A 24,220-nucleotide genomic window follows, 5' to 3' on the forward strand; every position below is an offset into this window, starting at 1 on the left:
CAAAAACGATCTCCGCCGTATCGCTGGCATCTGTCTCAGTCAGAAAAATCCAACTTCTGGCTTACAAGCACATTCCTATAAGGTGTATGAAAGTACTTAAATGAAGTCCAAAATGTCGTGCAAGTCTAGATCACTGGAGTCCAAAAATTGGTCACTGTACAGCTATCGCTGTAAACCAGGCCATACCATATATTCCATCCTCATCGTCGAGCGTGGCATATGGACTGCCATCCACCACTGCACTGGTGACAATGCTGTCTTCCACGGCAGCCCGCAGTGGTGGCAACGGCTGCTCCGGTGTCACCGGAGAGCTGCCCGGTAGTGACACCGGTGTCATGGCTCCTGATGTCAGCGTGGGTGTGGTGGGCAGGGGTGGCAGTCCGCCACCGGCATCCGAGAGCGCGACGGCATGCTGCAGCTGGAGGTAGCGGGCACCGCGCAAGTGGCGGGCCAGGCGCAGTTTGACACACTTGCCCGTTGAGCGGAGCACCTCAACAGCCTGATGGTTGGTGTAGCCCTGGAGTGAGCGGCCGTCCACCTCGATGATCTGGTCGTTGACGCGAATGCAGCCGCTGGCGTCGGCGGCACTCCCTTTGGCAACGCTCTTCACGAAAATGCCCGAGATCTCGTCTGTGGGCATAAGAGAAAAGAGGCAATGCAGCACGCTGTTCATGAGGTTCAAAAGCAAAGATGCTCTACGCCGATAACATTGCGGCCTGTTTTTTATCTTTTGACGGGAGCTCCGGAAGGGGTGGCTCGCTCAGCGAACTTGGCAGAGTGCCAAGACGCTGTGCGCCCTTGACAGGATCACCAGTGGCGTTGGCTACATGCATGGGGGAACACATGGGTGTGTTCTTTTTGCTTTTTTTGCAGTGAAGATATAATGATAATCGGTTATAACGATCGGATTTTCTGGTTTTCTCAATCCCTTCATAAGTGGATTGTGCTGTATAGGGTTTAAATGCACATTAATGCTATCGCGTCGTACCCTTAAGGCAGAGCCTAAGTGCACCACTCCACTTTTTCAAAGCCCGTCAGACCACATAAAATATGCAAATTAAACGGGTTTCCGAATCATTTGAAATCAAAGCAAAATGAAAAGGCTAGCATGAAACATTGTTCAATTGCTTGTTCACTGCCACTGCACTCAAAGAAGCTGCATTCAACGTTAACAAAGGTTACCTCTCACATGGAAGCTTGTTTGAACTCGTGGTTGCAGTGTCACTGCAGGTCACCCGAAATCAGCAGAACGTGGTCACGCATCTTTCTCAATGTAATTTAGTTAGTAACAAAGCTGTTCATTGTTTATCAGGACTTTTATACCCAGCATTATTGTTGCGCACGAGGGCAGTCACCAATTTCAACACTTTCTTGCGGCACTAGACAAGCTACAGACCTCCCCAACCAATCAGGAGAGTGCACACCTGAACGCCTCATTATCTCTTTGCTGTCTGCTCGTGATGTTTACAGGACAACCACAAGAAGACATGTCTATGCGAATGCTGCTGTGTTTGCAGAAACGCTGTGAGTGGAATAACAGCAAATCAACACTTTGTGCGAACGATTCAGAAACACGCACAAACAACATTAGCACCACAGCAGTGGTTTTCTAACAAGACAGTGCATCTACAAACCCCGAAAACCATGCACCATAGATCAGAAGCTTCGATCAGGGCAGAGGTCTGCAATAGTATGAAAGCAACAATGTAGCGTGCAGACCAAAATGGCATGAGTTACGTTTGCCTCTAAATACTGGTGCGTTACTGCAGGTGTGCAATTTCCGGTCCGCACACACTCTTTCAAAGGCATATGCCTCCTGTACTCCAAAACCTGTAAAACTATTTTAGAAAACTGGGTGTGTGGTGCCATCTAGGTTGCAAGCCGTAAGCTCCAAGTACCACTAATGCTGAAGGCTTTGCTGTGTGCGACAGTGGACAGCTGGAACACTGGCATCAGCACGGCACAGAAGGGCAGCTGAGAAGAGAGCATGAGCGTTTCACGCTCAATCCAAGCATGGCGCAGTGTATTTTGTATTGACAAGTTCAGCACGGCATGCAGTGTGCATGAAATAGAAACCATACTCTGCATCGCTGCTTATGAGATCAGACTGGCCTGAACGCACCAAAACGAGGGTCAGGCACTGATGAACTGCGGAGGGCGGCTCTGGCTGGCATAACATAACTGTGCCGTGAGCTAAGTTGCAGTGTTGCCGCTGTCTGCGCAATGGCAAGCCAAGCACTGAAGAGCACAATTAAGTGTTGCACTGGTTAATGCAGGCTCAAATTTGTGACGAATTCATGCGTTCCCCAACCCAGCAGCCCGAGTCTTCAAGGTAACCAGGCCGGTCCAAGCTGTAGCCTTGAATTATGCACTAAAATTTGCACCACAAATTAAGAGGCCAAGGCAATTCGAATTGCAGCAGGATTCAACTTTTTAAAATTTGCTAAAGACAAGCTGTTTCACGCGTGAGTAGGTTAAGACAAACTTTCACAGCGACCCCGAATGCCGGCAACCCCGAATGCCGGCAACCCCGTATAACAGTAATCGCGGGGCGTCTGCGCGGAGCTGTCAAGCAATGGACAAATATACAAAATGCTTCCACGCTAGAAGGCGCACCTCAACAATATAGCTTTCGCACAACTTCGCACCGTAGTGCGGAGAAGTAGTCTTGTGGGAGTGTGCTTCCTTGAGGCGAAGCTTTCTTGCCAATGCGAAAAAGGTGGGAGCCTGTGCTCCTGCCTGCGCGTGGCGCAGAGATGCGAGATCTCGGCATCGGGCGCGCATTACATGCCACGCGTTGACTCCGGTGGTCTAAAACAAGCGTAGGTGCAGAGTAGACCCGCTCGCTGGCCTAGAGCTTAAACAGTTGGGCGCCAAATTTTTAAATGACAGGGCATTTCAATGTGTGTTACAGCGGCGTAAAGATCGCCAAATATCAGTGCCACATGGGCACTACCTGTGGTGTACAGAGACCTGCTTGTAGAGTTGGCAACAGTTGTGCTGCGGTAGAAACGAGATAAGAGAGAGATGCACAGCTACCCGGCTGGGCACCACCACAGCATTCCGAACCTCATAAATCAAGTCCGGAACAAAAGAAAATAAAAACAAACAGCAGTCTCTGCAGAAGAGAGGAAGTGAAAAATGGACGGTAAAAAGAAAATAACCACACCAATGCTGTTTTCAAGCAGGATAATGTGATTTCGTTTCATGCCCTCACTGTTCAGCTCACTTCATGCATAGTGTCATATACTGTACAACCTCGCTGAAGCATCCTTTAAAAAACGTGAAAAAAAGTATTATCCGTTAAAACATATGATACAAGCCGCAGATTTTTGAAGAATTTTACTGTTGAATGAGGTACAAAGGCACTCACTGATATTTTCACTTCATAAAAATCTCAGTTAGCATTCCTAAGGGCAAGGTCTGAGCAGCTCCTTTTCTAGTGCTCTCAGAATTCAGTCCGCATTTGGGTTATTCCTAGGGGAAAACTTCACAACACATCCGGTCTGCTAACAGCAATGGCAAAATTAGCGGTCTTCCTCGTTTATGGATGCTTCGCCTTCTCGCACATGTGCAAAGTGGGGAAACCATCATGCAGTTGACTGTCGCAGAGTTCTTGCTCTACAGTTCCCAGACTCATTCCACTCGTATGTAAGCGCATCCGTGTAGTTCCAAGATGCTCCTCCCTTTGCCCTAAAGCACTCCGAAGAAGCCACTAAGTTCCTCCATGTCGCGTCCTTGTGAGAACTGCCTGCTCATATGTAAACGCAGTTATTTTTTTGCGTGTGCTTCGCCCCTTTGCACCATGGTACTGCAGAAAAGCCACCATAGAGCGAGACTGGACTGGTTCATGAAAACATAGCAGCCGGGAAAATGCAGCATCTGAAAACCTAACAGCAGGGCTCTACTGTCTTTCTATCCATGGGATGATAATCTGAAACTTCATTTGCTGCTACAGCACACTCACGGTGAAAAGATGTTACAGCCCTGCGATGCTCTTTGCTTTCATTAGGGCACTTTCTCACCTAAGCACTGACAACACATACCGTACAAACGCGCTTAGGGGCTGCACCCGTGTACGGAAGCATAGTAGGAAGTGGCAGAAGAAAGCCCAAAGCTCAGTTAGCATGCTGCCACAGACAAAACTTGTGCAGACCAGTGTCATGAAAAACCAATGGCATGTGAGGACAGTCAAAGGCCAGCAGTAGCACTTGTGGCAGCCACCCCAAAAAAGAATGCGTGCTTTTACATACCCTGTGTTCCCTTCTCGCAGACATAGCCAGCAATGGTGATGCCCAAGCCTTGCTGGTCTTTAACCAGCTCCACCTCGAAGGTCTCAGTTTCAGGAAGGTCATCCAGTGATATCTGGGAGCAAAGCATGGCATCAGGGAGCCATCCCAAAGCAACAGGAAGATTCTAATGTAGCAGCTTCCATTCTCTTTCGTCAAGTACGTTGTAGATTGAGAGTTTGAAAATAATGTTTATAAGCTCCTACGTATCTCAGCATGCAGTTACCAAGCACAAAATTTCGCATGTGAAGCTTGGAATAATGCCAGATTTAGTACACCGTACACAGTCAAGCCTACTTGTAATGGACATGATCAATTATGCCACCTGTGTTCAGACATGCTCACTTCGGTCAGGAGTGGAGAGCCTGGCGTCCCCGCTGCAGCAGTCGCCATGGCAACCGTGGCACTGTGGATCTGCAGTCGCCTCTCCAGTTCGTCGGCGTCAGCCAGCAGCCGGGTGGGCAGCACGAGCGGTGGTGGCAGGGATGAGGGCCGAGGCGCTGGCAGGTCACCAGACTCAGAGGGTCGCGCCACCACAAGCCGCACCCGAGCGCCCGCCTGCCGCAGAACCGAGGCCACCTGCTCCGAGCCCAGGCCCCGCAGGTTGACATCGCCAATCTGCAGGATGTGGTCGCCACTCTGAAGCCGGCCATCCTGAAGGAAGGAAAGGGGGACGAGGAGTCATGAACCACATTCTTCACAGTGCATGGCTAGACAACATGAATGGAGCGTGCCAGTTCAAAGCCACGTTGTGCTCGTTGTGCTCACACAGGCACACGCTCATGTGCTGACTGGCTTTTTTTGTTCAAAGTACTAGACCAATAGTTATGGTTTATGGGGGATTTAACGTCCCAAAGCGACTCAGGCTATGAGGGACGCCGTAGTGAAGGGCTCCGGAAATTTCGACCACCTGGGGTTCTTTTACGTGCACTGACATTACCCAGTTCACTAGAGTCTAGAAATTTGCCTGCATTGAAATTCGACCGCCGCGGCCGGGATCGAACCCGTGTCTTTCGGGCCGGCAGCCGAGCGCCATAACCACTCAGCCACCGTGGCGACAGACCAATAGTTAAACTGCACATATAACTTCAGTATACTAAGAAGCAACCTAGCCAGATGCCACTGCTTTATCGCTACTTCAGTAGCTGCTAGATAGCTGGCTGAGCTACCTAACATACTGAAGTTTCTGCACTGCAGGGTACCAGTTCTACATAGCCGCCTAAAGCTTCTCTCAGTGCCCCAAAGTGAAGAGATTTTGTGCCTTGTAGTACGGTTTGCATCGCTTCAAATAAATTTGCTCACCAAAAACCTGCAGACCGCCGCCTCTGGGCATTTCACTGTTAGTGCGAACCTTGTCCCAGGTCGCCCTGGACAACTCACCCGGTCAGCGACACCACCTGGCAGAACGGTCTTCACGACAACGCCTGTACTGCGGCCACCAATGATGCCGAAGCCCAGTCCCGAGCCATCGTTGAGCAGCTCCACTGCTTCCACTTCAGCCCACTCTGTGCCCAGAACCATGGCTTCTTCACGCTCGGCCGCCGACTTCGTCACAGCGGTCACGGACCCAGAGAGGGAACTTGATGGCAATGTAGACACAGGGGCGCCTGTGAACAGCACCGGGACAAAGAGCACATTCCACGCTGTCCGGTGTAGGAACAAATTCTACCAAAACACAGAACGCACCACGGCTAAGACACGTGCAGTGCGACAGTGTTCAAGGGTGATGAGCTCCTTTGTAGAACAGCACCTACATCTTCGAGGGTCCTTCATTATATTCTATGTTCATAAAGTAGGTTCCTAACAGCGATTTATTTCTGGGGAGTTGTATGTGACCAGGTACCAGTTGGCCCAACCTAGCATTTCCGAACTGCAGCTTCCAGGTGGAGGACAGAATCTTGATGTAGGCATAATTCAGCTTTCGAAGTTTCAACGGCGTCTGACCGCCCAACACTAGCAATGAAATCCTGTGCCAAGCATTAGGTCCATAAATTACCAATCCTACATTCTCAAGCATGCCAAAAGCATGCAGATCCTCCCAGCAAAGTCGCGGTCCCTCGACGTACCCTGAGTGGCAGGTGGTGTGGCACTGACAGGTGTCCCCCTGGCAAGGACCAGTTGCACCGTTCCTCTGGCTTGCTGGAGAATGCCAATGGCCTGCTGGTGTGAGATGTTGCTGTCCAGAGGTTGACCGTCTATGGCCAGGATCTGGTCTCCTTCTTCCAGGCGTCCATCCCTGCCGTGCGCACACAGAGGAAAAGGCTTAGGAGAGCTGCTGCCGAGTGCACTGCTCCTCCTCCCTCAACCCAGCACATAGCGGCCATTGCCAAAAAAGAAAAGAAAAGTAACAAACTATCTCGCTGTAGCATAACTGCTGGCTTGAAATGCTTGCAGTCTGTGTCATGATGTATCTGTGGGCATCGTGCAAAAATTTTTGGCTGCATTAATGCGATCTCTGTAAAACAACCCAATCAGCATTTTGCAAAAAGCGCCAGTGCCCCTGTCCCAAAACATAACCAAATAGAGTTCCTACCCTACAGGTGACAGGTTTGACTTCACCACTTCGAACACATCTAGGCACAATTTCTAACAGCAACCGGGACAGTCAGATTCGAGTTTAGCTGCGAAGTTAGCTATGGCTAATGGCAACAGAAAGGTAATCATTTCAAGATGAGACGACGGGAACATTGCAAACTAGAATATCTGAAAGTGGAAGGGGGACCTATAGGCCTCTTAATTCATAGAAGTTAATGAAAAATGAAAAATACTAGAAAAATACGAATTGTTAATTTTTCGACACCCACTGAGAAGCATGCACATGGGAGAGGAAGCTTACACGGTCCTGATCTTACATTAAGATGCTTAAATTGATGAGACTGTCACACAGTGTGCAAGCAGCAAAAAAAAAAACAGGACAGGACACTAACAGTAGACGAAACAGAAAATACGCAAATAACATTAGTGTACATGACGTTCACTGCCTGATCACGTGCATGGTGTTACACAGTAAAGAAGGAAAAATGTTACAGCACAGAACAAGTGGCTTGTATACCAACTTGTTCAGAAAGCAAGAAATTCCAATACAATCCTGACCAATCGCGACAAAACGAGAACAGATGAACTTCCTACCTCTCTACCAATAAACCGCCAGCATAAAGCACTGCCATTCAGCCAAAGCATTTGCCTGAAACGTTAGGAAAGTACCTGAAATTGGGCACCTTGGCCCACTGGATACCAAATGCAGGTCACATCTGCGTTTGGCCTATCATACACAAATGGAGATGGAACAATGCATGGTTACCAATGTAGATGATTTCCATGACAACTCACAGGAGAATCTGAAACAAAATGTAGCCTCGTACTTATGTGTGTGATGATCAGTAATGAAAAAAAAAATGCGCAACTATTAAGAAGCAAATTCTTTGCAATTTTCATCATGTTCGTTCGTGAGACTGTTTGAAAATCTCTCTTGCCTACGTAGCTCATGACTATGAAAGCCACAATGACCATCTAACGCAGCAGCAGCTGGCTTGCGCAATGTGCTTGAAAATCCAACCAGCAATACAGCCACGTCTGTGCCGGAATTGCATGCCTTGGCGGGCATCAAATACCACAGGTATTTAGCCAAACAGAGTGTACATTCAGCATACATAGTAAGCCAAACATGGCTAACGGCTGGACACCAATAGCTGTGCAACCACAGTGCAATATAGATAGATAAAATAATTTCTCCCGTCTATGGGCCTCAATCTCCTCCTGCGTCTTTATCTAATCTAGCCTCGCCAATAAATACTCAATAGACCACCACAAGCGTCAACTGCAAAGCTGAAGCCAACAACTCAACTCCTTTTGTTTCCCCTTTTTTGCCTACAATTTCATAGCCTAGGAGCAAGTGCAGGTGTGGATGTGATGCATCGCTGCTAGAGTGCTCAGAGAGGCACAAGCTCAACATCAAGCGAAAAAAAAAAAAACGTCAAGTAAAACTATAGCTCAGACAACTACCTTGAGATCAAATGAAATCAAATCAACTTTTTTTTGTCTCTAAAGGAAAGGAGAAAAGAGGTGAGGGGAAAAAAGCTGCAAAAATGCAGCTTCACAAGGCCTGGCCCCTATGTTTCCCCGTTTCACAATTTTCACAAGCCCTGCTACTTTAAACCTGCATCTTGTATCTCTAGAAGTGCAGATGATATAAGGTAACGTACCGTCGCTAAGCACAATCACATACTCTCATTTGTCCTCCGAAAGGACTCTCTATAACTGTAATTACCCGCCCACATTAGCTGCTATCATAGACACCAATCGTTCCGACAAAGCACTGAAACAATAAACCTCAAGTCAGCAACTGAGTGTGCTTCTTTTGTGTACTGCCATATTTTTAGTGGTCAATGTGTAATTTTCTTTTGACACTATGGACTCCTTTGTTCATAGCTGTTTTTGTTTTATTGTTTACAACATGGCCATTGTTTAGCCATACTCTCCCCGCATGCAATGCTTTTGTAAGCCTTAAAGGCATAAATAAATAAACTTTGACGTAAGATGTGAAATTGTCTCCTAGCCACAGCTTTAACCGGCAAACTACCAAAACAGTAATACATCACCAGTCCAGTCTATTTAGGGCAACTCTGAGAGCTTTCGAAGGTTACAAGTTGATGAGTGTACTGCATTCCTCAGTTTGCTCTCTCGATTACAACAAATAGTGTTTTAGCAGAACGAGCAGAATAACCTTAAAACAGCCAGAAACAAGAAAACGACCGCCATACTGCCGCCCACAATGCAGAAATGACGCCAGAAACACCAGCAGTAAAACCATGGCGCATGCTGTTTTGCATTTTTTTGCACTACCACACCCTGTAGCATACTTCAAAAAAAAAAAGAAAAGGTAAGGTCCATTTTTTTTTAAAACTTTAGCACAGTCCTCAATTTTAGCACACATGCAAGTTATGAATCCTTTGAATGGCTTATATGGTGAATGTACTCGATGACCCAATTCATCACGCCTCAAATGACTTAAAGGTGCACTAAAGATGAATCTGAACTCGTCTTTTTACAGCAGGCTCTATCTACACGTTCCGGGCATTCTTAGAAACTTCGAAGTATTGCCCTGTGCGGCCGATTGCCCTAAATAAATCGGATTAAACGTCCCGGCTACCGCCTTTATTTTAAACTCATTGCGGTAGGTAGGAGTCAACCAACGCGTCAGCCAGTCCCGTGGCAGCTTGGCGCTCTGCCATCGGTGGAGTGATACATAAATCAAACATTCCACATAAATTTTTATTTCCATGGGCCTAATTTGCGGCTACATTGTCTGTGACGAACTGTTTATTCACAGAAACCAAAAACACAAAATAAAAGCGAAAGCGAAGAAGCCACTGGACTGGCTGAAAGGCACTCCACGCATTGGTTGACTCGCCTACCTACCGCGCTGAGTTTTTAAAAAAAAGGCGGGAGCCGGGGCATTTAATCCGATTTAAGGAAATTGGCCGCACAGGACAATAATTCGAAGCTTCTAAGAATGCCCGGAACGTGTAGGTAGAGTTCCCCTGGTAAAGAGACGAGTTCAGATTCCTCTTTAGTGCACCTTTAATACAAGCCGGATTTTTTTCTCATGAGCAAACACACAGCATGTAGCAACAAATGGGTAATGTTTGCAGCGTTGCAATCACAAAGTTGCCAACAGGAACTCCCCCAACCAAACTCACAAGATTATCAAGCATTAAAATTAATTTTTGCCAAAACGAGCTCATTTATAAAATCTGGCCTAGATGATTAGGGCATGCAAGAGAACCTCAAGTAAAAGTTTCGTTGAAATATATGAACCTTAAATAATGCATTGATCTGCCGCTTAAGAGCTTGGAATGCTTAAAGTAACAACAACGTACCTTATTTGAAAGATCATTAAAGACAGACCAACACAACCCTACAAAACCCCATACTGTTCCCTTCAGAATAAAAATTTAGATGTAAGACAGCACTTGTATTGTGTGGTTTTCTTTGCCCTTTGTCTTCTTCGAGCTCAGTGTCTCTAAAAATGAGCACTAACGTGTTGGCAGTCAGCACTAACGTGTTGCCTTTCATATGCACATACCACTGATTGCACAAATACAAAAACTATAATTCAGTTGCAATGATTAAAACCACTGAATGAAAATAGCCAATCAAATATAAAATATGCATTGCTAAAATACAAAAACAAGGAAAGCCTCAGTAGGCCAGGAGACAAATCTGCTGCTTGGGAGACAGGCAAAGGCAACGTGATCTTGAATGTCTCTTGTTTGCATTCAACATAACGCCATTCAAAGAAAAGGTTCTTATTAAAGAGCCAGTCATGCAGTGCAGTCACAACTGCATGGCTCAAAGACAAGGAGAGGCTGGCCTGATGCATCAAGCTCTGGCCAGCCACTCACCAACACCCACGGACACACTATTTCTGCAACCACCCACCTATTTTTGATGCTCTCCTGAACTCCGAGGGCCTCTTGCGCTTGTCACACTAAACTAAAACCATCACGACACACGAACACAAAAGGCACTAGGACAACAGAAACACGACTATTTCGACGACTTCATTCACGAGAACGGAAAGCAGCAGAGCTGAGGCGGCAACTATGCAGTACCGCCACTACGGTAGTCGTCTCGACGAGCGCACTCATCCCGAGTCGAGCTTGGTGCGTGCCCGCGGTTCCGGCCGCGTGCAGGGTTCGAATCCCGTCACTACCGACGCCACACGCGCGGTCGTCACTGCCGACGGCACGGCTGCACACCATAGCGATCCCACCATTGGCTACGCCGCAGAACGTCCACATCACAGGGCGGGTCGCACGGCGATCAAAGTCATCGGAGGCAGTGATATCTGGCCCCCACCGCTTTTCGGGTCGCAGGACTGACGCGCGAGAACCACGCACGAACACGCCCACGAGTTCGCCAGGAGAACAGTGTCAATGCGGCACTCGTTTCGTCTGCGACGGCAATAAGACGACGCCCTCTCGTACAGACGGCGGAGCTTTGAAAAGCGATCGGCAAAAAACGATATGTTCCCCCCTGTTCGGCGTCCCGAGATAAGATAGGAACCACGCGCGGTAGTCGGGTGCAGATATGTCTTCGCAAGAAATCAAGAACGACGCCAACGGTTGCAGAATTCGCGGACGCCGTCTGCTGTCAGGGTCTGCGGTTCGCGGCTGCAGTTATAGAAGTTAGTTTTCCTTATCTTTTCTTTTTAACTGTAGACTGAAGCAGAATCAATGAGTATTGTGGCGTTAACGTCTTCAAGCCTTGAGGTCTATCCTCCCTAACGTCCACACTAGCAAAGACTGTGCGAATGTCGGCAGTATTTTTGTTCCCTAACAGCAGAAAGGAGGCGAGCGTCCCAAAACACTCCTGCAATACAAGTGGATACTTCTGTTTGTTTTTTTTTTACCGGGATAACGGATCCCCTTGAATCGGGAAGTGATAGGGCCGCGAAAACCCCCAGCCAACAGACACGTCTTCTGCTGGGTCCTTTAATACCTTCCAGACGAAAGCACCAAATGCGGCACGAAAAAACGGAAAAACCTCCGTAAAGCCGTTGAGTCCAGCCGCTTGGACGCAGATAACACCGTGAGCACTGTCCAAAATGAGCGACAACTCCGAACAAGTCTCCCGGCTACCAACCAACGGCGCACCCTGGGCGCCTATAGCACACACGAAAACGGACTTTTGGGCGAAACGAACGCTTCTTCGAGCCGGTCTCCGGACCAGATCAGCACCGACAGGCAGCACGTCGAGTCGTCGACTGTGTGGACGCGTCCACCGCAGCGCACGGCAGAAGACGGACGGGACAGCCGACGCTCGCGGACGTCGCAGACGCCCGTAGAGGCGAGCGGCGGCAGGCGACGAACACGGCGGCGTCGGGCGCGCCGCCGCGCTCTCGGTGGGTGCGCCGCAGCGGCGGCGATGTTGACGTTCGGCAGTGGCGGTTGCGCCTATTTGCGGGCGTCGGCCCGGCGTAGCGGTGAAGGTCTCCGGCGCTGCTCTTCTTGCTGCTGCTTCGCCCGCGTCTCTTACGACACCCGACGACCGGCCGCCGCAGACTCATAGCGCGCGGCGGCGTGCTGCTGCTGGAGGCCGCACCTCGGCAGACGCGCCGTTACTCCGACGCAGCGAGCGAGAACCGCGTCGAGAGCACGGGGCACCCGCAGGCGGACTGGCCGTGGAGCGGACGCCGTCGCTGTGAGGGCCGTGGGTCCATTCCCGCGCCTTTCATCGGGGACGGCCGACCGTCGTCTCGTCCGCTCTCCTCCGCCGGCTCCCTCCACCACGCTGCACCTGCTCGCGCCGGACTTCAGCCTGTATCAACACCCTCGATCTCCGCCGTGACGGTGCCAGCGCAGCTGCCGGGCCCGCTCTTTGAAAACGTCGCTCGACGACGGGTCCGGTCCCTTCTATGGATGGAAGGGAGTGTCGAGGAGGAGGCGCCGTCAACAGCAGCCGCGGGACAGGGCGCACCAGTGCCTCTCTTCTCCGGGAACGGACGGGGTGAGACGCGCGGGCGTTGGCGCGCTCATCGTCAGGCGGCGCGAACCTGAAGCGAAGGTTTACGTATACGGAGGAACGCAAATAACAGCACAACGCCGCGAGCCGCACTCGACCACCGCCGGGGGGCGCGGCTGTCGCTCGAAGGCGGTGTTGGTGGTGGGCGGCGGGACTCCCTCGCTCTCTCCGGGGGAAAAACACGGCGTCGCGGAGGGAGCGATTAGGGACCAAGATAAAAAAAAATCGCGCGGGTAGGCAAAAGTAGGAGAACAAAAACGCGCGAAACGGGAGAGCCGGCCACTAGGCCTTGCCTCTTCCAATTTCCTCCCCGCTCGTCTCGAGGCGACGCCGGCATTTGCCAGTGGAGTGGCTTTTCCCCCTCGACCCCGCTTCTTCCCGAACGGTTTCCTACCACCAGCTCCTCCTCCTTCCGGAACCGCGCGGCGCGGTCCGCGTGGGAGTTATTGCAGACTTCTCCAAAATGGGAACTCCCACAGTGCGAGAAGCCTTTATGTATCGATAAAAAAAGGTGAAATTGGGGACGCCGCGAAGGCGAGCCGAGTGACCACACCGAACGCTAAGTGATGGGGATATAAGCGAAAGCAAAGAGTGAGAAGCCAAAAAGGGAAAGAAAAAAATGGGAACGGCGGCAAACGTTGCATGACATCGTCCCTACGGCCGAAGGGCGGGGACGCTGCTTCGATCCCGTTTCCTCCCCTTCCGCCTCGTCCCGACTACCTGCGCCTCGGCGTCCGAACCGCGCGCCATCTCTGGGGCGGCCAGCAAAATTCGAGCGCGCTGAAACAACGGCGCAGAGCGTGCGAGGGCCCCATCGGGGAGCCGCACTTTCAAGCAAGGCGGGAAAACTACTCGGGATGACGTAAGGTGCCAGCGGACATGAGCGCTTTGGAGCAGGCTTTGTAGCAGGAAGAAGGACAATTGTTTAATAATAACACGATCTAAGCAGACATAGAAAATAACAGCAAATAAAGTAAGAATTGATGCACTATACTTCGTAACTGTTTACTACGAGCACAAGACCCGAAGGAATATGAGGAAGGGGAAAATCACAAGCATCGGTGGGGACCGGCAGGAAAATGACGCAGTCTTAAATAGCTTCAAACGCAAGCACCAGCAGCATTGCTCTTTGTGATAATACAGGAATGGGGTTTGCCAGCCCATGCAGGGAGGGGACTATATTATTTCATATACTACTCCCTGCATTGTCACGCTGGCAGGCTCATCAGAATCGGCCGACGCCATCGGCTGAAAAGGGGTTCTTTGTCAGGGAAGAACCGTTGCTTCCTTGTGCTCTATCTGACTAATAATAATAATAATAATAATTGGTCTTGGGGGAAAGGAAATGGCGCAGTATCTGTCTCATATATCGTTGGACACCTGAACCGCGCCGTAAGGAAAGGGATAAAGGAGGGAGTGAAAGAAGAAAGGAAGAATAAGGTGCGGTATTGGAGGGCTCGGGAATAATTTCGACCACCTGGGGATCTTTAACATGCACTGACAACGCACAGCACACGGGAGCCTTAGCGTTTTGCCTCCATAAAAACGCAGCCGCCGCGGTCGGGTTCCCGGGCTGACAACGCACAGCACACGGGCGCCTTAGCGTTTTGCCTCCATAAAAACGCTAAGGCGCCCGTGTGCTGTGCGATGTCAGTGCACGTTAAAGATCCCCAGGTGGTCGACATTATTCCGGAGCCCTCCACTACGGCACCTCTTTCTTCCTGTATCTGACTGTAAATTTAATCTATGGATAGGGAGTGGCTGCAGTGACTCAAAATGGATTGACCTTTGATCCCCGCCGCGGAGGATGGGATAATGTGAGCAAGAGAAAAGAAGGAAAACAATTAAGTCTGCCGAACAGGAGTGTGCCGACACTACACATTAGTTCCTTGATGCTCTGCCAAAGCTGCGATGAGTGCAGACACGGCGCTCTGACGCTGCAGAATGTAGTGCATGTACAAAATGGGCATATGGGATAGCGCACTTCACATTGGGTTCACGCACGCTCGCGCTCCGTACTCTGTTTCCCAAGTTTAGCCTGTGTGACTCTTGCGTACGCTAAAATAACGTTTCCAACAAGGCGAACCCTCGCTTCGGAGTGAATTCGTCGTTGTTAGTTTTTTTTCCTTTAGTACATTCTCTGGCCATAAATAGGCCATCGGGCTTTTGTTTTGTCTGATCCCATCTAGAACAAAATCCACCCACGGCAGCAATGTCATCGGTACCATTTGGGGCGGAGTCACGTGGGTCAAAGGTCGCTTTTAGCCGGCCTTAGATATATACGGAGCCACCTACACAGTTAACAAAAGAACACCCAAATGGGAGTAAATGGCTAATCCTCGACGCACGCCCAAAAGGCGGTTTTATTTACTCCATATAAATGGAGCATTTTATTTAATCCCTTATATATACAAGGGAGTTATTACGTGTACCAAGGGAGTATTTTTTTTACTACCCACTAAAATGGAACCCAAAAAAATTAATGTGGATTAGCTCAGCTAATCCAGAATATACAAAGCGAAAGATGTCGGCGTTGACTGTGTTCATTGGCATTGGCGTTGACGATGTTCTAGACGGCGATGGCTTTGAACAAAGAAAGGGCGCAAAACTGGCTCCCTGGATATGCCTCATTCGTGCTTTGATACATGTGGCGGTGGTGAGAGATGTGACCTGAATTCATTAGCGCTGACAGCGTTGTGGCTGGCATGCGGCACTGCAGCGTTCATTTGGTGATCAAGCTCTCGCGATCAACCATTAACTGCATGCCACCTCCCAGGGTGCGGAACGCAATCAAAGCAGGCTTTTGCAGTTGGACACCAACGCCAGCCACGTACATGAAAGCGAGATTGAGGTTTACACTGACCCACGGAGCCGGTTGTGCGCCTTTCCTTTCGTGAAAATGAACGGCCTTTGCAAAGTTGTAAACGCCAATGAACTCTATGAACGCCATCGGTTCACTTGTTTTGCTTGGTTTTTGAGGAAAGGAAATGGAACAGTAACCGTCTCGCATATCTCGGTGTTACACCCGAACCGCGCAGTAAAGGAAGGGATAAAGGAGTGAGGGAAAGAAAGATAACTTAAAATTGAAAGTTGGATTTTGAGCAACGGCGCGGCGGAACACTTGCGGCTCGGTGCTACTAGTGGCGCATGCGCAATAGTGACTAGGGAGCGAGAGAGAAAAATATCCGCGGCGAGGCGCGCGTTGTGACGTCATGTGCCTCCTCGGAGTACCGCCACAGCGAAATCGCAAGTTCGCGGCCAGTAAAACTTTCACTTTAAAATGGTGTCGTGTTTATTCATCCTTACCCAGGCTTTCTTACAGCAGTGCCAGCCGCGGAAACGGGCAGTAGCTGTGGGGGCCGCCGGCGAGCCAACTTCGGAGGATACTGCGCTGCCCTATGTGACCCCGCGTCACGCGTTCTTTTCGCCGCCTGCAAGCTCAGCGAAGGCGGCAGGAGTCGTCTGCTTCTGCTGTACGAGCTCGTTTGGTTTGCAATGCTCGCAGATATAGGGATATAGCATTAGAAACAATAGTTCAAAACTTAAAAGGAGTCGCGGAGGAGTTTTTACAATCATGCACCACGCAACATTTGACTAAAACCCAGAGCAGAATAAGTTGAAAATGAAAACACCCCTGAAGGTAGCTTGGTATGGCAGTGTTTGCTTTCATATTCACTTCTTTAAGGCTTGGCATTTCAATATGAGGGAAAATGCAGCCTCATCAGCTCAATCAAGAGCTCAGCGTTGAAACTGTTCTATCACAGTTCCATGTTATGTAGCGCACTATAACCTGCTGCAACACACCGTGAGAATCGCATTGAAAAAAAAAAGCTGTCAGAATTAGGCCTAAGCGGGGGCTCTAGCGGGGTGGCGACACTATCGAAGGAAGGTCAGGTATGGTTAGAGCACTGGAGGCTTCACAAGAGCAGTTCAATTATGTAGCTTACTGTAGCAGAAAACGGCGACAAGCCGATATCTTGCACCGCGGCAGGCGCCCGTGAAGGCGCAGCAGTGAGGAAGGATCCAACGGTAACCAGGGGGTCGTCACTCACTGCCATTATCAGACGACTGACCAGAAGCAGACAAGACGCTAGATGGCGGGGCGGATGGCGCAAAATGGTGTTTTTTTTTTTGCTCCACTGGGGACTTGGGGTGCATTGAGACCAAGAAACTCCATTTAAAAATTGGAGTTATAAGGAGAATCCTCCTTTATAAGCCATTATTTATTACTAGTAAAATAGGTAATTCAGCACATTTTTACTCCATATTGATGGAGTAAATGTTTCCGCATATGGAGTATAAAGGGTGGCGTCAACGATTTAAACTCCCATTTGGGTTGATTCTTGTTTACAGTATACTCAGCGAAGAAATTGCGTTCTTGGCCAAACCGTCACCGCGCAGCTGCGGAGTGCGAGAGATGAGGCAGGGAAGGGATAATAATAATAATTGGTTTTGGGGGAAAGGAAATGGCGCAGTATCTGTCTCATATATCGTTGGACACCTGATCCGCGCCGTAAGGGATGGGATAAAAAAGGAAAGAAGAAAGGAAGAGGTGCCGTAGTGGAGGGCTCCGGAATAATTTCGACAGCCTGGGGATTTTTAACGTGCACTGACATCGCACAGCAGGGAAGGGAAACACCGGAATTTGCGGGTCACGTGGAGACCACGTGACCTGCGTAGCGCTCTTCCGGATAGCGGTTGGTGGGATGTGGACACGTGAACCGCGCCATGAGGGCAGATATGAAGAGTCAAAAGAGGGCAGAAAAAACTGCTTCACTCCGGTGGATGGAGGCGTTCTTACTACTATCATTAAAAGACGGAACAATTGAAAGAGCAACTAGTTTTTTTTTAGGATTTTAGGTTTTTATGAGGTTTAACATTCCAAAGCAACTCAGGCTATGCCGTAGTGGAGGGCTCCAGGAATTTCGACCACCTGGGGTTCTTTTAACGTGCGCTGACATCGCACAGTACACGGGCCTCTAGCATTCCGCCTCCATCGAAATGTGACCGCCTTGGCCGGGATCGAACCCGCGTCTTTCGGGTCAGCAGCCGAGCACTATAAGCACTGCGCCACCGCGGCGGTCAACCAGCTTTTTTAGGCTGAGGGGATAGCGTAGGGGAGCTTAATCCGCAACTATATCCTCTTCTACGAGTACAGGCCAATTCCCAATACGGCGGCGTTCTTCGACCTGTTTTTGAAAAGGTTTAGCACGTTACACTAACAGCACATGTCCTGAAACCCCTGCGGTATCAACTCTCGTAAATGGCCTGGTTGCCAACAGGAAGTTTTAACATAGCACTGCAACACACCACCAAGCGCGCATGCGCAGATGGCCCCGCCCGCAGACGGCCATCACCTGGCTCCTCTGCGCATGCGTAATCGGCGGCACGCGGATGTTGGCCGCGCACGGTGACGCTGATAGAGTTTTGGGAAAAGCAGCGACTGTGCGTTTTCAGTACGGTGCTGTCTTATTCGCGCCGTGCTCTTCGGGATGCCGCCAACGCGCAAGATGGCGTCGATGGCCCAAGTGCAGGCCAGTTCCTGGGCGCCTTGAGGCCATTCGCGCATGCGCGTTTGGCGGCTGGAGAAGGTGGTAGACAGTGACGGTAGACGGTATACGCTATGCTAAATCTCCCTCATAATTACGCTGAGCTGCCTCGCTCGGCTTGCTGTGAGGAGATCGAGGCGCAGGCACTCAACACGGGCACCAATGAGCGCACGGCTGTATCCCCAGGGACCAAGAAGCCGAAAGACAGCGCCGCGGGCGTCAGCCCGGAAAACCTCGCCGGGCGGAAATGAGAGACCCCTCGTGAGCGCGATGAGTGCCCGACGGGAAAAGAAAAAAAAAGCAGAAAGCAAAGGGGAGACAACGGGAAAGGACGAGAGAGAGAGAGAGAGAGAGAAGAGCGGGTTCGCGCGGCACTTCGCACCAAGATGGCGCCCGGCCGCCGCAAACGCAGACGACAGCGAACCGGGAATCGTATCCGGGCGAGCGGAAAGGGTTCGGCGAAGCAGAATGAATGGGGACGGTAATAGAAGGACGAGCGGCTCGCACGACGAGGCAGGAAGAGCATATAACGAAAGCGGCAATAAGCACCCAGTTACCCGAAGAATAAGAACGCTAACAAGCCTCTCTCCACGGGCGCGCCCAGCAATCAAGCAGACGACCGCGGCGCATACGTGTTTAACGTTTGAACGACAGAACGCGGACAGCGCATGCTAAGAAACAAAAACAAAAGATAAATCCGAGAACCTCGAATAATATGAAAAACGGGTTGCCCTACAGCTAATAGCGATGTAAGTGCAATCATTAAGCGAGGTATGTAGTATCCCCTGCCGTCGGGGACGCCAGCTAAATGAGAACTGACGGCTCGCTAATTATGCCATTCCGGAGCCTCCACCGTTCCGCGTGGCCAGGTCGATATAACGCACCGGCGGAAACGCGACAGGATGAAGGCGCGACAGTCAGGAACACGGCACTGACGGCGCGGCACGTAATTGAGTATTTCGAAACTGTCGAGCAGGTGGCGTTCGCAAAGCAAACACACAGAGCGAGTGTTTTCTAGCGAACGAAAACGCTCAAAACGGAGCAATAAAGGACGAAAGAAGATAGTTTTGTTGTTTTTTTTATTACCAGAGTATGCATCGATCGCTTCAATACGAATTTGCACCCATTTGCAGAGTATTGTTTTTATTGAGGGAGAACTTCGGTGCAATGGATTCATGCGAAAAAGAAAGAAAAGTAGTTCATCTGTCCATTTATCTGCCAAGCGAAACTCAACGTCCCCTTAATTTTCTGACCTGATGAACAGTTTGGAAGGAAAATGAAGTGATTCTTTTTGCAAAATGAGCACGTATCTTTATCATGTCAAGATATGGAATAAACAATATGAGTATTTCGGTGCATATGCTAAAGCATACTTCTTTGTATGCAGTACTGCTGACGATCTTTATAGGCTTCACGGGCCAGCAGCCTTGCCCCCAACGAATTCCAAAGGCAGCAAAAGCTGCAATCCAAATGCTGAGGTTCAGGTGTGTTGAGTAGACTATTTCTTTTTTTCTGTGCATTTCCATGTAGGAAAAGCACACACGTCGAAAAAAAACCTGTGCTTGCACTGTGTACTCTTTGCCATGTCCTGTCTCCCTCCATTCTCTAAGCTATTAATTACCAAAAGGCCACACACTCGACCACTGACCTTGTCTGAAGTCCCTAAACAAGCTAGTCACTAAAATATTAACAGACGGATTAGCAAGGATAAGCATGGAATATTGTGCAGTAGCATTAGTTACGGTGGGCACTTCATGATAACGATGGCCATATTTAGTGTAGCAGATCTGTATAGGAGGTCCTTGTGGGTATTCCAGTCAAATTTGAAAGATCTGCGTGAACCGCATAATTTAGAGATAATTTTTAAGTCGCTGCTCGCAGTAGCTCGCAACTGATTAGAGCAACACCTTACCGCTGTGAGTCCTCTACCCCGATGACATGATTTATAGCTCGTTCAGTCTGCCCATTGATGTCATCGGGGTAGGGGACGCTCGGCGGTGATCTGTTGCCCTAATCAGTTGCGTGCTACTGCAAGCAGCGATATTTTAAATTATTTTTTAATTATAGAGTCCACGCAGAGCTTTCAAATTTCACTGGAATAGCCACACCGAACTCCTCTACAGATCTGTTGCACTAGAATATGCCCATCGAAGTCGCTGAACAGAAAGTGGGTGCATTTTCAAAGTATTCTTTTTCAAATGGTTTTCAGTAAATAATCAAAAGATAGGCAATGCAATCATAATTCAATAGCCTGTCTATAAGAAAGCAATGGCCACTTATACCCCTGTCACACGGCCAGTTTCAATCACCCTCGAGTCGGGGGTCTTCGAGATTTTCAATCGCCATCGAACTCGCCGCTGCTACACGGCAAATCTCAATGGCCATTGAAATGGATCTCGTGTCTTACGCCACGGATGTGTGGCGCCAGAATCGCTACTTTGGATTTTGCAAAAATAACAAAAATATTTGATAAATGTATACTAAATGCTGAAATACACGCATACGCGAAAGTCGTTCAAAACCCTTTTAATTGCACGTACGCGACAGACATATGCAGACACTGCTGTAGCCACTCTAATACAAGACGAGCCAAAACCCAGCCAATCCAACTGCGTCGGAGCACTGCTTCGTCAGGCTTAAGACCTGGGAAATCCCCATGATATCTGAAAAACAAGAGCTATTTGTCTCTTGAAACCTTATGCGAGGGTAAGAATGGGCAAATCGAAGGCGAATACAACAGCTTAGAACACGATATTGCTTTGAGGGATTAGCGACGAAGCTGTTATCGCTGTGAAGCGGGCGGGCAGGGTGCCGCATGTTGTCAACGTTAAGTACGCAAGCAACCCAAAATTAATACGCTTAGTGCGCTTAAAACAAGTCTAATATAATTTTAAAATAATTTTACAGACTGCTTGCATTAAATTTTATGCGAATAATGTTTGTTAATGTTTTTGCACCGTGAATGTGTCGTGTACGAAAGTACGCTTGGCGCCGCTCGAAGCAACGCTAGCAACCTTGGGCAGCACTCGAAGGCCCTCGAAATCTCGATGGAGTTCTGCGCTACTCCGTTGACTCGATAGGCTATTGACTCGATCGCCATTGAAACTGCCCGTGTGGCAGCGCTCGATCGCCTTTGAGTCGATAGACTATCGGTTCGAGGGCCCTCGAAATGCCCGTGTGACAGGGGTATTAGCCACACAGCTAAACAAATTCTCAATATGTCTTCAATGGCCATTCTCTGGTGTATAAATAAAATTTCAATGGCTGCCACAATAGACTTACAAAAGAAGGGCAACACAATTTTTCACAAGGAGTGACACAGAGACATACAGAAGGAAGAAAGTGCACCTGCATTGGCTGCTCCAAGAAACACTGAACAAGAACAAATGGAGGGGAAAAAATGAGTGAAATGCATTATTTTCTATCTCCACCTCGTCTTAGCCCATCAAAGTAATCCAAGTACAACTAGCGACTTGCTAACTGTATCATTACCATTAGTGATAACATTGAACGTTACGGAGATTAATCAAAACCACATAGGTGCATTTTTTTCATTTCTTATGAGGGGCATTGACACAGAAAAACTTCAGTTTGAAAGCTGAAGACAAGAAACCTGCGCTCTGCGCTTAAAACTGCGAATGTGATTTCAGAACACGTGTAGTGTACAGGCCATGAGATAGGCTGGGATGAGGCAAGAATCTTGGCAACTGAAAGAAACACAATGGCAAGACTACATTTCGAGTCCCTAATCATCCAGGTAAGTAGTACGCTGCAACACAGGTAAGTAGTACGCTGCATCAATAACTAAACAAGATAGTTTTGTACCTGTGAGATAATCCCTATTCGAAGATATGTCAAGAATACAAATGTGCAGCACTACTTTTCCGTGCGGAATGCCTCTGATTGTGCCGCTGGCTCTAACAGGCAAGCACTGGAAGGGTATTCAAGTCATATAAACATGAACGAAAACCTGTACAGCATCCTTCCAGAAGCAGCATTTTAAGTGGCAGATATCTACACGGCTTGCTTAGTGTTTTGGTTTAGTAGTCGCTGGCAATAATATGCACAAAACATTGGTGAACTGCAGTAGCAGAACATGTGCACTACAAAAAGATGTGCTTCACCCAGTTGAACTGATTCCAGGAAGTGGTTAAGTTCGCACAAATGCAAACGGCTATTTTTTCAGTGTCGGTATCAAAAAGTTTTCCAGTGCTCACACTGGCTAGGTAGGACTCAGAACTCAACAAGAGCTGTGTGTAGCTGCTGCTGTTGTTGTTGGCTATGTAAATTTTCATTAATTCAAACTTCAAGGAACCAGAGATTTTTGTGTGAATTAAAAGAGTTTGAATTCCCAGAAGTGCACCTTAATGTGATCCAAGACTAAATTTAATGATGATGATGAATTTTTATAGCACAAGGGCATCTGTGGCCAAAGAGTGCCATAGCACAAGGTTTTTTCATCTTCTCAAGGTGGGGTCCAAGACCAATTTCCCAAGCATTTCACCCTAATGAAGCCGAGCACCAGGCAGGGGAAAGCTTGTAACCCAATGTGTCACTTGTGGGTACCCGGCGGCACTGGGGATCGAACCCCGCATCTCCTGCATGCGAGGCGGATGCTCAAAAGATTATTCCATCGCTGCAGTATGACTAAATTTGGTTTGCTTTTGGGGATGCATCTTTGCATACAAAATGCATTTTGGAACCTTTTTTTTTTAAGTATGCAAACGTTGCTACAAATAAGCCCAACATAAAATATGCCATATATACTCGTGCAAGGGCCGCTTCCATGTAAGGACCGCACCCCCAACTTTGGAGCCGAAATTTTGAAAAAAAAATTTTTTTCGTAGCTTAGCGTGATAATTTCACAAGTCACTACTAGATGGCGCTAGCTGCTTTCAACCCCCTATCATCATCAGTGCTTTGAGATCACGTGGGGACATGGGTCTTATTTTTGCAACCGTTTCAGTCCGGGAGCCATTTTTTTCTTTGTGTGGTGCGGCGTTATTGGATATTGTGTTGGTGCGGTTGTGGTTACTGTGTGCAGCATTGTTCAGTGGATCATGGCCTATGCTTACCACTTGCTGACGATAGGCAGAGATTTGATTTCGTATACCGCAGCCTTCAAGCTGAAAGTCGTCACTTACGCCGAAGAACACTGTAAATGAGCGGCTGCAAGCAAGTTCAACGTCAGCGAGAAGTGCGTGCGCCGGTGGTGCAACCAGAAAGAACAGCTCGTTGGTAAGAACCGCAACCGGAAAGCATTCCGTAGGAAGCAGTGCAAGTTTCCAGAGCTTGAAAAGGAACTTGTGGAGTACATCAGCACGACAAGAAGAAACGGCTATGCAGTGTTGACGGAGATGACCCGCGTGAAAACCATTGCCATCGCTCGTCACAGGGGCATTCCGCTTGCGAATTTTAAAGAGTAGGGGATAGCTTGAACACTTCATGAACAAGAAAGCGTTCTCCATTCGGCACAGAACGACACTGTGCCAAAGCTGCCTAATGAGTATGAGGACAAACAGTTCAAGTTCCACCGTTTCGTTAACAGCCTTCGAAAGGAGCATGGCTATAACCTGTCTCACATAGGGAACGCAGATCAGACGCCAGTCTGTTTCGATACATCAGAAAATAGCACAGTTGATTTTAAAGGTGCAAAAAGCATCTTTGCGCACAACCGGTCCAGAACAGCAATGGTGCACGCTAATGCTGTGCATCCCTGCCGATGGCAGAAAGCTGCCACCATATGTGTTTTTCAAGAGGAAGACGCTGCCAAAAGAAAAGTTTCCAGATGGCATTATCGTTTATGTCCACGAAAAAGGTTGGATGTGCGATGAACTCATTTTGGACTGGGTAAAA

General features: G+C 48.8%; 1 protein-coding gene across 1 annotated transcript in view; it reads right to left on the reverse strand.

Moving 5' to 3' along the window:
- Positions 1 to 24,220, reverse strand: part of LOC144111455 (multiple PDZ domain protein-like) — a 201,817-nt gene that overhangs the window by 157,740 nt on the left and 19,857 nt on the right. The window contains exons 6-10 of the mRNA XM_077644763.1: positions 6,356 to 6,525; positions 5,670 to 5,896; positions 4,635 to 4,943; positions 4,254 to 4,365; positions 187 to 630 (exon numbers count right to left, since the gene is read on the reverse strand). Of these exons, the coding sequence (XP_077500889.1) occupies positions 187 to 630; positions 4,254 to 4,365; positions 4,635 to 4,943; positions 5,670 to 5,896; positions 6,356 to 6,525 (1,262 nt within the window). The remainder of the gene's footprint in view (positions 1 to 186; positions 631 to 4,253; positions 4,366 to 4,634; positions 4,944 to 5,669; positions 5,897 to 6,355; positions 6,526 to 24,220) is intronic.

Source organism: Amblyomma americanum, chromosome 11, assembly GCF_052857255.1.
Source record: "Amblyomma americanum isolate KBUSLIRL-KWMA chromosome 11, ASM5285725v1, whole genome shotgun sequence".
NCBI lineage: Eukaryota > Metazoa > Arthropoda > Arachnida > Ixodida > Ixodidae > Amblyomma > Amblyomma americanum.